General features: G+C 43.4%; 1 protein-coding gene across 1 annotated transcript; it reads right to left on the bottom strand.

The window, feature by feature from the left end:
• Positions 1–957: 957 nt before the first annotated feature.
• Positions 958–4,076, bottom strand: LOC135203443 (EKC/KEOPS complex subunit Lage3-like). The gene is given in 5 exon segments (XM_064233169.1): positions 958–1,209; positions 1,211–1,301; positions 1,860–1,908; positions 1,911–1,984; positions 4,000–4,076. Coding segments are annotated over 5 exon segments (405 nt in total). The 3' UTR covers positions 958–1,095.
• Between the last annotated feature and the right edge of the window lie 12,368 nt (positions 4,077–16,444).

Raw genomic sequence — 16,444 nt, 5'->3', positions numbered from 1 at the left:
CACAATAAAAAAATTTATAAAAATGTCCTACTACATTTTATCTTCTAAAATATATCACACAATTAAAAATTCTTATGACTATCCCATCTCAGTAACAGCTTATAAGACATACATACTGTACAAAAATCCTTTCCTCTTCTTACATAGACAATTTCTTATTTTGAAGTTCCCAATTTTAGCAAAAATTATTCCATATATTTTAATATTAAGGTGAATTAGGTCTAAGTCTATGTTTTATTTCATTTGCAAATACATACATTTAAAAGTCTAATTCTGCTTGTCTGAATAAAAATGGAAAGCCAGTTAAAACAATTGTGATTATCTATCATGGTGTTGATATCTATAACAGTTTTATCCTTAACGTGTGTTTTTATATAAGATACATTACAGTACAATGATATCCACTCGTGCACCCACCTCTCAACAAACTTTCTAGGACATATATAAGTCCCTACAAACCTGGGAAATATTGAGATCATAGACCGACGCACTGTGAATAGGCCATCATGTGAATAGTCCCTCTTCCTTCAATGACATTCCATCTGAAATGTTCCTGATGTCATGTGGACCGGTACCGCCAGCAAGAAATTGATTGAAGGATAGATAAGGAAAACGAAAACTAGGACAATGTGATCATAACAGTAGGAAAAGCTAAGGCCCAATATGGCTGAGGGATGTAAGTCAATCCCAAAGATGACAAGTAGCTGTGGGGAACCATTGCCCATATGAGATAAGTTATAATGCAGGCCCAACCTAGTAAGTACAAGACAAAACCATAGTACGAGCGTCCAGGAGAAGGGGCGGGTGTGTGTTCTCCCATGGTTAAAAAATGCACAGACAAATTTCTTCAATTAAAGTTAGAAAAATACCTCTTACAATCCTAAATGAGCAATTACAAACAATGAAATATTAATCTAAAAGTTTTAAAGAGTCACAAAAATGACTCAAAGGCTTTGCTATTTAGCCCAAAACACAATTATGAAGTAGAATTAATATTTTGTGAGATGTGCAGAGATGCTAATCAACCAAAAATTATTAAATTTGTTTACAGTAAGTGATCTGGAGTCTAGTAACAAACATTAAATAATTGTACACTTAAAAAGTAACGTACAGCACTGTTATGAAGATGCCCTGAACGATAAGTAAAGAAAACAAATCACAATAACTTATGCACATAACTTTTTTGATTTGCTGAAGAGGAGGCCCAAAACTGATCTATGGTCTTTGATACAAGATGAAGAAGATCCAAGAAAGAGGTAACAGCTGTCCTCAGTTGCCGCACATCAGGAGACCGTACCTCTCTGAGGAAGGCAAAGTAAGAATGGTTAACACTATATGAAAATGGTAAATTAAAAAAATCATAAGATATAATAATTCATAAAATTCATTAGAAACATAAAATATTATATACATAATGAGATAAGGAAGCTAAGGTTTTCACAATTTATACAGAAGCATATTCTAAAACTCATCATAGATATAGTGACTGTAATAGATAACAAATCACCTTTCTTTCTAAGAAAATTTTTGCTATGAAGCTCACACTTTTCTTAGTTTTTCTCTCCTTTCTACAACTTCCTTAAAGAATAATTTCAAATAGAATTTTAGTTAGGACAAAATATGTAATGTAACAATTTTCATGATGTAATAAGAGTGCTGTAACTCAAAAACTCCAATCCAAATAGCTTTACTTTCAATACATATAAAATTTTGATACTTCTGTAACAGACCCATCAGAGTATCTGCATTCTAAGCTTAACAAAAGCCCAAGTCCATTTGTAACTTCCTATCACAATTGTAAAAAAAACAAAAATGTGCTATACTAATAACATAAAACAAGAAGAAACATTTGCACTCACACACAGATGTTGTCCTTGATAGAATACTGCTTTGTGGAGCCACCTCTCTGGGTTCAGGATCAACTTTAAGGCTATTGCAAGCCACTTCTGCTTCTCGGCTACTGTTGAAGGGAATTTCAAGCCTTCTGAGGTATTAGTTAAGGATAGACGATTTAAGAATAACATCAACCAGTTGCCAAAGGTGTACAAGTGGCTACATTATGCAGGTAATCACCAATGCCCGTCACAAGGAACAAGTATAATCACAAAATATGCATAATCCCAGCAAGTGCTTTAGTGAGGATGAGTGCATGCCCTGAAAATATCTTATATAAACTTTTGGTGGAATAGAATGTTCTTAAACTTGAATTGAGCAAAGTTTAGGCAGAGGTGAACCTGGGGTTCCAGGGGATTACCTCAGTCCTTTCAAAGTATTTTAGATACAGCACTGTAGGTTAGGTTAAATTATGATGTGAAACAATATACACATATTACCTGGCAATTTTAAAAATTATCCATATTCCCTTAAACACAGTGAGAGGTATAAAAATGATATTGTTATGTACAATAAAGTTTCATACATACTTACCTGGCAGATATATACTTAGCTATAGACTCCGTGTCCCCGATAGAAATTCGAATTTCGCGGCACACGCTACAGGTAGGTAGGTCAGGTGATCTACCGGCCTGCCGCTGGGTGGCAGGAATAGGAACTATTACCTTCTAAGGACAGATTTTTCTCTTCCACCTGTCTCCTGAGGGGATGGCTGGGTGGGCCATTCAATCGTATATATCTGCCAGGTAAGTATGTATGAAACTTTATTGTACAATAACAATATCATTTTCATACATTCAACTTCCCTGTCAGATATATACTTAGCTGATTGGCACCTTTGTTTGGCGGTGGGTAAGAGACAGCTAGTTACTGATTAGACAGGTAAACAACATACGTTGTAGGTAATAAAATAAATAAAACCTTGGTTCCTATGTGTTTAGACGAAGGGTTGACCTCCTAGCTATTGCTAGGAGTCTGCTTCGTCTCAAGAGCCTCAGCGAGGATGTGACCTATGGCTAAGAGTTCTTGTAGATCTGTCAATGGGGTCTTATCCACTTACTTGACAGAATCTAATGGTTATTTGTCAAAGGGGTCCTATCCACTTACATGACAAAACACCTATGCCTACTGGCATAATTAAGGAGCACAACACCGATCCCGATCACCTGATCCTAACACGAGGGTTTGTGCTTAATGTGAAAGAGCTATCCCCAACTCATTTCAAATAACCCAAAGAAAATAGTATACTTATGTTAAAATAAAATTTTTTAACTCACTAGTTAAGGATCAGTGTCGGCTCCCTATCCCAGCAACGTATCCGTAGACACGTAACCAAGAGAGAAGGATCTCTCATAGGTCAACTTGACCTCCTTCGTGCAAAGAGAAGACAACACAGAGTTGCATCTCCCGTAAATTACAGCTAATATGTCTCTCACGACATATTGTTATGGAAAGAACAAGAATTGTTAAAGCTCGCACTTCAAGCGCTTTTAATTCTCAGCTGTTTGAAGGAATCATCAAGTTACTTAAGAAGTTGCTTTAGAATCACACTTTGAAATTGATCTCTTCTGGATGAAGCCTAGAGCCTGGCTTGTGCCTGGCTGGCTCCTCGCGCCTGGCTGGCGCCTCGCGCCTGTCTGACGCCTCGCGCTTGGCTGGCGCATGTTGCTTGCCTGGCGCCTGGCTAGCGCCTTGCGCCTGCCTGGAGCCTGGCGCCTGGCGCCTGGCGCCTGGCTGACTTCTCCCCACTTGCTGGAGCTTCGAGCTTGTTAAAGAGTCTCGAGGAAACTGGCGATGCCCACATCGGACACTTTTTCCGATTTATTTATTTGCCTCTAGCGCATCTGCGCCAGGCTGGAGGCACGCTCCTTCTCATCAGACAATGACAGTGTTTATTTGGACTGTCTTCCTCTGGCGTCTTTACGCCTGTTCTGGTATTTTGGCGCCTGATTGGCGCTACATTGTCCGAAAGTCCTTAACATCCACAATCGTTTTATCAGGAACTGGAGAAGGTGGAAGAAATTCTTTCACTTTGAGCTTTTGGTCTCTCCGGTAAGGGGAGGTGATTGTAATCAGCTACATCCAGTAGACGATAGCATATCTAACCGTACGAGAGATAAGTCTTCCTCCGAGGAGGGTCCTTCTTGAATACTTCCGTGCTCACGAGATCTCTTTCTTACCATGTTGAAGGGGTGTCTCGTTGCAGAATCTTCCCTATCCTTGCCCCGAAGGAAGGGAAGAAGCCTGGAAGTCGAAGGAGACTCCGAGCTGAAATTGGGAGTACTCCTGATTTCTAGCTCTTTATTGTATCCCTCTGAACACCTTCTGGGAAGCATTTCGAGCCGTCATCGCATACCAAAGACTCTGTAGGCAAACGTTTGAACCATTCTACTGTAGATGAAAAAAACGTAAGTACTCTGCCTGGACAACGAAACCTCTATCTGAAAACATTGAATCAGGAATAGGGGGTTTCAGTTTCTTTTGCTAGACATACTATGCTGGCAAGAACCCATTGTCTAGTCTCCATAGAATCTGATGCGAGATTCCAATGCTCAAAAATTTCACTTGTCTTCTTGGTCGTTTAGGACCCAGAGAAACAAAGAATTCCCTCATAAAAATTTCTCAAAGAAGTTTGATGAGGAGCAGTTCCATCTTGTCGGAACATGGAATCTGTGGCCACAAAAAAGATCCCATTAGAAGTACATGATATCCTATCTTGTCATATTAAGGTATATATCGAATAAGATCCTGAAGATCTTAATCCTCTGCTATCTCCAATTCCCTTTGTAGAGACAGAGTATAGCCTTTACTGCGTTCTTTGATAGCAGATATATACAAAGGTGATTCTTCCCTCTGAAAGGGAAGAAAAAACCGCTATGTGGTTCACAGAGGTATCGGAAGAGGACAGTTTCCTCATTCCCTCTAGCACGATTCTGCAGCAATTCTATGTCTAGGCCATGACTATTGTCATCTACCTTGAAAATCCTCTCATTTATGTCCATTTCTGGTCAGTCTGCATGCAGACAGACTCAGAGTGGAGAGGTTGTTAAGGTCCATTTAATAATAGATGCTGATAGAATATCCAGACTCTTGGAAAAGACTTCCCAAAAACATGCTGTTGAGAAGAACGTGACCTCTGTGAATCCAACCTCTCTGAAGCCAAAATGAGGCATAAAGTATTATCCTCTCTTTCTTTGACGCCCTTTATCTTAAATTCTGTAAAGATTTATATTTATTTATATTTAGGGGAAAAAAAGACTATAGTATATTCCCCTTTCTATAAAATAAAGATGGCGTATATTGCTACCTCTCTTTGGTTCGAGGAAAAGGAACATTCTATAGGAAGCCTGTTCGTCTTCTACCTTGCTAAGAGATCTATGAAGAAGACTTTCCGCAGGTTCTCACAACTCTTTCCAATAAATGTTAGACATACATTAACAGTTATTATCGTCGATCGAGAAGGTTCTCACGGACATGCAAAATCTTGCATCGAACCTCTTTTTCCAAATAGGTTCTCTTTGTTAACGCGAACAGGAGCGAAAAAAGAGATTCTCAATGCTCTTTGCGATATGAGAGAGTCGTGGAATTGGCCTAAGTGATTAAATGGGTAACGAAATCAGGAACGAATCTTGCCGTTACCGAGCGTGCTGTCTGAGAGGCTACTGGACTCTTATGTTAATAACTCGCTAAAACAGAGAAAATATCTTGGCTGGTGCTCTTTGGCTCATTGTGCCAGTTGTTGGCGCTTCAGACCGGCGCTTTCTTCTAATACTCTTTATGTTATGTACCAGAACATCTGTGCCTTTATGGTACACGACATCCTTACACATGTTAATTCCGTTTTTAGTAGGAAAAAACTCTTATATACGTAGTATATTCTATCAGGGAAACCATTTCTGCCACGAAGAGAATGTTTCCCATTCCACTCATCCATCTTCTCTTTGAGCCAATATATGATTCTAAAAAAGGTTGTGTGCGTTTCTCGAAAGACTGACCATACCGTAGTCTTAAAGTGAATTCTCTACTACATCCATCTTCTCACTAAGCATGTATTCTAATAAGCCATGCTTTCGTAAGCATGAGAGCATTATATAATATAATGTTCTGCTGTGTTAGAATCCTTTAATAATGTTCCCTACGGTAAACAGCATTGAAAGGTTATAATATCTTTTTTTATTGAAAACTTCTTAGCAAAAAAAAGGCAGACAATATTTTTATTTATGTTAGCTTAACTATCCCCTCCATTCGCGACTAAGTCCATGATTGTAGGGGGAATATACGGTTAACCATTCGATCCCGTTGGAGAGAGAGATGCAACCAACTGGTAATGACCGAGACCTGGATGGTACTGTATTGGCCATTACGCTTACAATGACAGCCCTGCCGTCTCGCTCGCTGCCTGGCTGCATTCATCGTGAGTTGCCAGTTACTTCATTTAATGAAGGAATATAATAAAATTATTCCCGAGCCTAAGGAAGCTCTCATAATGCCAATTTAAGCCAAACAACCTTTGTTAAATACCGAAGCTGAGTAGGTATTGTCGTAACAAACTTTTTAAGCGAAGTCCTTACCAGGAAAATCCTGTAAGATATAGATAATTTCGTAGCGAACCACAAAGGCAACTATGGTATGCGTATATGACTTGTCATTCAGCAGTCGTATGCAGCAAGTCTTCCTTCTACATTCTTTCCTCTCCGATGCGGAGAGAGAATGGAAATTTTGCCCTCTCCGTTCTTTTCGTCAATAACACGAATTAGCATTAGTCGAAAGAGATCGCAATGAAAAACAAAACTCTCGATCGAAGAGAATCCCTCAAATTTTTATTCTCTTGGAGATAAGGCCGTATTTCTACGCCTCTATTATCTGGAAGAGCCTCTAATCAATGAATGAGAGCGTACGAACCTTGTTCAATTTGCAAACGATTGCCACTCTTTCTGTAAATGGTTGGTTGCATTACTTTAGAAGGAGGAAGATTTTAATATCGTCTTATTAGTAATGAACTAATTTTCAATAAAACAGGTCGCTAAGGTCTTATAAACTGAGAGACCTGCTCCCTTATTGGCTTCCAATTCCGATCTATCTTCCATTTCCTGCCATCAAGTTGGGAGAAGAATGAGCACCGGAGGAGAGCGCCTCCTTCCGTAAGGTGAAGGGCTTTTAGCAGTACCGATTCTAACCTGACAAGGGCTACGGTCGCTTGTGCGACATCTTGAGTCCCTGCCAGGAGAAGGCCGATGTTGTTCTTTTACCCTAAGGCCCTCCTGACAAGGACGGTGGCCGCTTGTGCGACAACTTTCGTCCCTACCAGGAGAAGTCCTTATATGTCGTTCTCTTTTTTCATGATCAATTCCTTCCCGACAGGGGCTAGATCACCTGTGCGACACCTAGAGGCCCTGTCAGGGGAAAATTGATCTTGAGAAAAATCCCAAAGAGGAGCTCCAAGTCCGCTTCAAATCCCGATAACTCATCCAAATTGTATTTTGGGTTGTACAAATCCTTGCGCCTGCTTTCAGGCGCTCTAGACGCTTTGCGTCCTTCGGGCTTTGCAGGCGCCTTGCGTCTCCATTCGGACGCTTCAGGCGCTTTGCGCCTCGTTTCAGGCGCCTCAGGCTCTTTAGGCGCTTTGTTTTTCCTTTGAGGCGTTCTAGGCTCTCTAGGCGCCCTATGTTTTATATCAGGCGCTCTAGGCTCTCTAGGAGTTAAATATTTCCTTTAGCCACTTCAGGCTTTTCAGGCGCGTTGCGCCTCATTCCTTTTACTTGAAGAGCTTTACGCCCCACGCCTCATTTCAGGCGCCCGAGGCGCCCGAGGCCCCGCTCCCCCAGGCGCCAGGCGCTTCAGCCCCAGGCGCCTCAGCAGGCGCTCAGGCGCTTCAGGCGTCCCAGGCGCTCCCCAGGCGCTCAGGCGCTCAGGCGCGTTTCAGGCGCTTCATGTCCGAGGAGCTAGAAGCTTAAAAATTATATATGTATGTTTAATCATTAAACGAGATCCATAATTCATTCGATCAACATATATTCTTTAATATCTAATTCGTTCTTCTCAGAATAGATATATTTTTCATAAACTGTACCGATGAGGAATTTGTTGAAATAACTCTTTCAAACCCCATGGGATAGAGCCTCCGTCTATTTGTACGGGGGACGAAAACAGGATAGGGCAATGCCTCTACCGCAACTGTTATCGAAAGATCTCTCTCTGAGGTTCCGATATCTACGACGAGATTATCTTGCATCTTCATTGAATCTACGCCGTTGAAACTTTCTTCTCCTTATCCGTCTAATAAGGGGAACACATTACATTAGGACGCCTTTCCAATGGCGAACTTGGCAGTCTGGGACGTTCTACAGAACCTGCCGAGGGGACGCCTGATCGGTGGTGGATTCTCTGAAAACCCCCTGCGGTTGTCGACATTCCTTCTCCTCTGGGCTTGTGAGCTTGGGGGGGAAGAGGTCTAGACCTGGGAGCGAGGACAGAGCCGATCAGACGCACCCTCCATTGCAATGGGGAACACTATATTCACTTCTTACCTTTTTAAAAGCTTGCATTTGAGCTATCCATTTATCTTCAATTTGCATATATAAATTTGTAGTTTCTGAGGAGTAAAAAGGTGATGAGGATGCAACAACTACTAGTACGCTAATATCTAACTGCTCGTTAGCACAAACGCTATTAAAGCTTATAAAGTAAGCGTATCTAGTTATATGCTTTTTCTGACTTCCTAAGTAGGAAATTAGAGTTTAATATTTCCTTAATAAAGTTGTAACCTTTATTACATATAATAATGAATAAATATTAATAATTCTCTTTATGGCAAACTATGTGAGTGTCTACCGATGATTTCGGTAGTTTCCACTTAGTATTTTTTTTCTTCGAAATTTCGAAGCGAAATTCATTAAAAAGTTAATAAAAGCGTATGCCGACAAAGACCCAGTACTTCCCTGCAAAAGACAGCCCAGAAGATCGATGGCGATGAAAAACACGAAAATCAAATCAGGAGGAACCGTAAACGTATGTTTACAGTCCAAACGATAGAGAAAATCTGTCCTTAGAAGGTAATAGTTCCTATTCCTGCCACCCAGCGGCAGGCCGGTAGATCCACCTGACCTACCTACCTGTAGCGTGTGCCGCGAAATTCGAATTTCTATCGGGGGACGACGGAGTCTATAGCTAAGTATATATCTGACAGGGAAGTTGAATGTATGAAAATTTTGTTTAAAAAAAATTTATATATATTAAGCAGCAGATGTAATTTTTAATAATTTTTGCCTCTTGTCCATACTGTTTGGATTCAAAACATTTTCTTTTCCGTTTATTTATGTACTTTTGCATGTTCGTTTTGTGTTATGTGTGGTGGCATGACGCTTCCATTTTAATTTGATATGCAGTTACCATGTCATCAAAATTACAACAAATCATTACTATTTTTTCATTCCAGATGCTTATAAAAACAATAGTCTATCAGCTGTCATGAAGTGAATTCTTTCATAGTTTATGACAATGGCATTCATTCTATAACTTGTGAAATATGACAATTTTTGAAAGTAAATTGTATTTTTCCTAACTATACAAACCTGAGGTCCTTTACATAAGGAATTACTATTCAGCGCCAGCTGGACCAGTCGTAAGATTTACTAACAAGGTAGTTCGGCAGTAAATGCTTGTCCGATGGTCCGGCGGGAGTCCCGCCCAACAGGAGGTAAACATATCACTTTGCTTTAGGCCCAGGACAGAGTGAGGGTGGCATGAGGTGGGACTATATGTAAAGGGACCTAAGGTTTGTATAGTTAGGAAAAAATGACAATTTGTCCAAAATTGCATTTTTCCTAACTATACAAACCTGAGGTCCTTTTACAATAGGAAGGTACTAGCGGCAGCTGGATAGGTCGTAAGCTTTCGAACAAGGGGTTCGGTAGTTAACTGCTTGTCCGACAGGCGCGCGCGAGCGCGACTGGAGGTAAACAATCACTTTTGCTTTTGGCCCAAGCAAAAACTGCAGAGTGAGGGGTGGCATGTAGGTGGGGCTATGTGTAAAGGACCTCAGGTTTGTATAGTTAGGAAAAATGCAATTTGGGACAAATTTTCATTTGTTCCGACACGGCTACAAACCTTCGGTCCTTTTACAATAGGAAGACTCACTTCTTGGTGGGTGGAATATGACATTGTTATGATACAATAAAGTTTCATACATACTTACCTGGCAGATATATACATAGCTATCGACTCCGTCGTTCCCGACAGAATTTCAAATTTCGCGGCACTCGCTACAGGTAGGTCAGGTGATCTACGCCCGCTCTGGGTGGCAGGGCTAGGAACTATTCCCGTTTTCTAATCATAATCTCTCTTCACCTGTCTCCTGCGGGGAGGCTGGGTGGTCTTCAATTGTATATATCTGCCAGGTAAGTATGTATGAAACTTTATTGTATCATAACAATGTCATTTTCATACATTCAACTTACCTGTCAGATATACATAGCTGATTGACACCCTTTGGTGGAGGGCAAGAGACAGCTAACTAACTGACTAGACAGGTAAACAACTATGTTGTAGGTATTAATAAACCTTAGTTCCTACCTTTTTAGATGGTGGAAGACTTCGTGGCTACTGCCCAGGAGTCTGCTTCATCTCAAGAGCCTTAGCGAGATAGTGATCTGTGGCCAAGAGTTCTTGTGGATCTGTCGAGTGGGGTCTCTTCCACTTACTCGACAGAATCCTAACTGGCGTTTGTCAATGGGAGCACATCCGCTTATATGACAACACGCACTAATTTAAGGAGCACACAACCAATCCCGATCACCCGATCCTAACCCGTGTTAGTTTCTAAGATTGCCTAGTAGTTATCCCCAAACTCTTTGCAAAAACAACCACAAACTCGAAACTCATACATACAAAAATAACAAAAATTTTTTTTTTTTTTTTACCCCTCTAATAGTTAGATGTCACTCGATTTTCAAATGAAGAGAAGTGAAGGCCGCCGCCTGTGCGACTACTGACACTCCCATACACCGAAAACCCGAGAACACATCCGACAAGAGGGTTCCGTACATAATTTTAAGGATTGGTGCTTTCTCCTTTACCCAGAACCGTCTGTGCTGACACAAACGGACCTAACGAAAAACATTTATCATACAGTAACTCCGCACGTCTTTTAAATAATGGGATGCAAACACAGAGTTGCATCTCCAATAAGTTGTTCCAAAATGTTCTTTAGTGACATATTTCTTTGGAACGCCACCGAAGTTGCGATTGCTCTAACTTCGTGGGCTCCCACTCTTAGAAGATTAAAAGAATCATCTGGACACTTCTTATGAGCTTCCGTGATAACACTTCTAACAAAAAAGAAGGCTAAAGCGTTCTTGGACATTGCTCTCTTGGGGTCTTTCACTGAGCACAAAGACCTTTCTGCGAACCCCCAACTGCTTCTTCCTGTCCAGATAAATTTTAGAGCTCTAACTGGGCAAAGGGATCTTTCTGCTCTCTGCCCACCAAACTCGAAAGTCCTTTCACTTCGAAGCCTGGGCCAGGGATTCGAAGGGTTTTCATTTTTTTTTGGCCAGAAAAAGGGACTGAATGACAATTGCGGAGTCTCCTTTGAAGCCAACTCTTGATTCAAGGGCGTGCAACTCACTGATTCTTTTTTGCCGTTGCAAGAGAGATCAGAAACAAACACTTTCTAGTGATATTACGGAACGAAGCAGTGTGAAGTGGTTCGAATTCATCTGATGAAAGAAATTTAAGAACCACATCTAAGTTCCAGCTTGGAACCTTAGGTACAAGTGATTTAGATGTTTCGAATGAACGAATGAGGTCGTGCAAATCCTTATCATTCGTTAGATCTAATCCTCTGTTTCTAAAGACTGCTGAGAGCATACTCCTGTACCCCTTAATAGTTGGTACTGAGAGATGCGACTTTTGTCTAAGAAACAGAAGGAAATCTGCAATTTCCGGTCACAGAGGTACTGGAGAGGACAGCTTCTTCGACCTACACCAGTTTCTGAAAACTTCCCACTTCGATTGGTACACTCGCCTCGTAGATGATCTGCGGGCTCTAGCAATTGCGTTTGCTGCCCTGCGAGAAAAACCCTCTCGCTCTGACAAGTCTTTCGATAGTCGAAAGGCAGTCAGAGCAAGAGCGGATAGATTTTGATGGTACCTCTCGAAGTGGGGTTGTTTTGAGCAGATCTATTCTGTTTGGAAGAGATCTGGGGAAGTCCACTGTCCATTCCATTCACCTCTGTGAACCAATTTTGAGCTGGCCAATACGGAGCGATCAGAGTCATCTTGGTTCCTTCGGATGCCACGAATTTTCTGACTACTTCCCCCAGTATCTTGAAGCGGGGAAAAGCGTAAACGTCCTATTCCTGACCAGTCCAGGAGAAAGGCGTCTGTTGCATAAGCCCGGGATCCTCCACCAGGGCACAAAATGTATCTATCCGTTTGGAGAGGAACGTGGCGAAAAGATCTATTTGAGGCTTCCCCCAAAGGAGCCAAGGCTCTGACAGACTTCTGAGTGGAGTGTCCACTCTGTGGGAAAGGACCTGGAATCTCCTGCTCAATCTGTCCGCTCTCACATTCCTCTCCCCTTGAACAAACCTTGTTAGGAGAATTACCTTCCTTTGGTTCGCCCAAATCAGTAGATCCCGTGCCAGCTCGTACAGAGCAAAAGAGTGCGTCCCTCCTTGCTTCTTGACATAAGCCAGAGCTGTCGTATTGTCTGAATTTATCTGCACGACTTTTCCTCTGACTAAGTGTTCGAAGCTCTTTAGTGCTAGGTGAATCGCTAAGAGCTCTTTGCAATTTATGTGCCATGACACCTGTTCTGCCGACCAGGTGCCTGACACTTCTCTGGGTCCCAATGTTGCACCCCAGCCTCCGAGGCGTCTGAAAACAATGTCAGGTTTGGGTTCCGTACTTGCAGGGACACTCCTTTGTTTTCCTTTAATGGAACCAACCACCACTTCAAACTGACTTTATCTCTTCCGAGATTGGAAACGTGTCGAGAGCTGACCTGTCTTCCAACTCCAACTTCTTCTTAGGAAGAACTGAAGCGGTCGAAGATGTAATCTTCCTAGGAGAAAGAACTGTTCGAGCGAGGAAAGGGTCCCAGAAGGCTCAGCCATTCCCTCGCTGAAGTGCGCTCCTTCCCTAGAAAGTTCGATACTGTGGCACAGCCTTTCTTTATTCTCTCTTGAGATGGAAAAACTCGAAAACCCGAGAATCCATCTGAATCCCCAGATACCCACCCGTTTCTGGCTGGGGATCATCTGAGACTTCTCGAGGTTCACGATCATCCCAAAGAATTTGTCAATTCCAGTGTTGTTCGCAGGTCCTCCAAACACTGCTTTTGAGACCTGGCTCTGATGAGCCAGTCGTCCAGGTACAGGGAGAACATTTATCCCTTCAAATGTAAGTGCCTTGCTACATTTTTCATCACGTCTGTGAAGACTTGAGGAGCCGTGGACAGGCCGAAACACAGGGCCCTGAACTGATAATTTCTTCCTTCGAACATAAATCGAAGGTACTTCCTCGACGAATGGTGGATCGGGATGTGGAAGTATGCGTCCTGAAGGTCTAAGGACACCATCCAATCCCCTTGCCGCAGTGCTGCAAGGACTGAGGCCAGACGTTTCCATGCTGAACTTCTGTTGTTCGACGAATTTGTTCAGCGCACTTACGTCCAGTACCGGTCTCCATCCCCCCGAGGCTTTTGTTACAAGAAACAAGCGATTGTAAAACCCCGGGGAGTTGCAATCCAGCACAAGTTCTATTGCTCTTTTGTCCCCACATCTGTTCCACCATCTGACGAAGAGTATCCCTCAGAATAGGGTCCCTGTATCTGGCGGACAATTCCCTCGGAGATGTTGTCAAGGGAGGAATGTCCTTGAATGGGATGCGATAACCCCTTCTTGATAATCGACATCGTCCAAGTGTTGGCTCCTATGTCTTCCCAGGCTTTCGCAAAATAATGTAGCCTGGCTCCTACGGGTGTCTGGAGGACAGAATTTTTCACTTCCCTTTCTTAAAGGAACGGAAGGAAGACCTGCCCCTCTTATCGGTTGACTTCCTTCTGGGCGATCGGTCTAGTTGGAAGACCTCCTCGAAAGGGCTGTTTCTGAGCTGGGCGAGCCACTTCTTTTCCTCACTAGCCACAGGCCTATTCTTCCTTGAGGATTGTCTAAGGAGATCCTGGGTGGCCTTTTCCGTCAGAGAATGCGCGATGTCCTTCACCAACTGTGAGGGAAAAAAGGTTTTCAGAGAGAGCGCAAACAATAATGGCGGCTCTCTGTGAATGAGAGACGGCCTTCGTGAGGAAAGCACTGTGCACCGCCCTTTTCTTTAAAACTCCTGCACCATATAGGGAGCTACCTCAGCCGATCCATCCTGAACAGCCTTATCAATGCAGGCGAGGATGCCAATTCAGGGTTCTGGTTCGAGTTGTTCATTTTCTGAGATTTCTTGGCCAGAACCCCAAGGGACCAATCTAGAAGTTAAAAAACTTCTAAAGTATGAAAAAGTCCCTTGATGAGGTGATCCGTTTCCGAAAGCCCCCATGTAACCTTCGCTGCATTCAAGGCGTGCCTTCTCGACGAATCCACCAAACTCGAGAAGTCTGACTCAGCTGAAACGGACAGAGATAGTCCCATATCCTCTCCCGTTTCGTACCAAATTCCTCTCCTCCCTGTAAGTTTAGCGGGAGGCATACAAAAGACCGTCCTTCCTAACTCCTTCTTCTTCTTGAACCAGGAGTCAAGAGATTGTAGAGCTCTCCTCATAGAAATGGCAAGGCTTCATTTTAAGAAGAGGAAGACTTGAGTGTTTTCGTGCTTGAAAACTGCGAGCGTGGCGAAGGGGGAGCAGCTGGCGTCAAAGAGTCTCCATATTCCTCCAACAAAAGGGACGAAAGAACTTTATAATTAGAAGATCCTTCCTTCATTTCGTCCTCCGAGGCATCTTCTGGGTTGATAGGCTCGGAAGGAGAAGGTTCTCTTCTTTCTACTGACTCTTCTCTTACTCTCTTACGAGTGTCAGGCTCTTCATATGAGGAATGCGCCTGGTGTACAGTAGGAGTATCTCGCCTGGGAGGAGTAACGTGCTTGGAATACTCCTGGCGCCTGGCAGGCGCAAAGCGCCTCGAATACTCCTGGCTTTCAGTAGGCGCATTTTGTTTAGAATCCTCCTGGCGCGTTGTAGGAGTATTAAGTTCCGAGTACTCCTGGCGCCTGGGAGGAGTATTAGCTTCGGAATACTCCTGGCGCCTGGGAGGAGTAACGCGCCTGGAATACTCCTGGCGCCTGGCAGGCGCAAAGCGCCTCGAATACTCCTGGCTTTTATCAGGCGCATTTTGTTCAGAATACTCCTGGCGCGTGGTAGGAGTATTAAGTTCCGAATACTCCTGGCGCCTGGGAGGAGTATAAGCTTCGGAATACTCCTGGCGCCTGGGAGGATAAACCGCCTGGAATTACTCCTGGCGCCTGGCAGGCGCAAAGCGCCCTCGAGTACTCCTGGCTTTTAGAAGGCGCATTTTGTTCAGAATACTCTGGCGTGTGGTAGGAGTATTAAATTCCGCATACTCCTGGCGCCTGGGAGGAGTATTAAGTGCAGAGTACTCCTGGCGCCTGTGAGGAGTATAAGCTTCCGAATACTCCTGGCGCCTGAGAGGAGTATTTAGTTCAGAATACTCCTGGCGCCTGGGAGGAGTATCTAGGCCCGACGACTCCTGGTGTCTTGTAGGAGTACGTCGTTCCGAATACTCTTGATCCTTAGCATGTGTCTGATGTTTAGTAGGCGCTTTCCGTCTCACAAGTGCTCTACTCCTAACAGGATCTTCCTCTTCAGCTAACTCTTGGTGCTTGATTGAAGATCTTGAATCTTGTACTGGCTCGTTGCGCCTACTCGGAGTCTGGCTTCTGGTTGGCGCCCTACTCTTGACAGGAGTAGCTTCCTTTCTTACCTCTCTCCTGTCTAGCGCACCGCCCCCGCCCCCCCCAGAGATGGCCGCCTGTGCGACAACTCCCCTGAAGGATGCGTCGCGCCTGGCAGGAGATAGGTATTTAGATCTTTTAATAGAAGCCTATCATCCTTCTTACGAGTAGGCTCCTTATAACGAGTTCCTACTAACAAGGCTAATTGCTCTTGCATATTCTTCAAAATTTTCTTGGTTGAGGAATCTTCCGCATTAGGAGAGGGAGATCTGGAAGGCGCTCTAGGATCTCTTCCAGACCCAGAGTCTGACTGTATTCTCGCCCTCTTTATTACCGAAGGCGCTCCTCCTTCTGAGAAGCGCTCGGGAGGGCTCGAATTGAGCTCGTGCTCTTTCTTACTCCTCTTCAAAGGACGGGAAAGATTCGACTCCTTCCATCCTCTTCTCGGCGAAGGCGAACTCGACGACGAAAAGCACTCTCGAAGGATGCTTTTCCTATAGCGGTCTTTGGCAGTCGATACGATCGATTCTGCCGAAGGGACGCCTGATCGTTGGGGATTCTCCACAACCCCCGTACGGCTTTCGACTTTCCTTCTCCTCCGGGCCAGGGAGCTTGGAAGAGGTCTAGGCCTG

The sequence above is a fragment of the Macrobrachium nipponense genome, chromosome 36 (assembly GCF_015104395.2).
Source record: "Macrobrachium nipponense isolate FS-2020 chromosome 36, ASM1510439v2, whole genome shotgun sequence".
Lineage (NCBI taxonomy): Eukaryota > Metazoa > Arthropoda > Malacostraca > Decapoda > Palaemonidae > Macrobrachium > Macrobrachium nipponense.
This window is presented reverse-complemented; position numbering and strand designations above follow the sequence as displayed.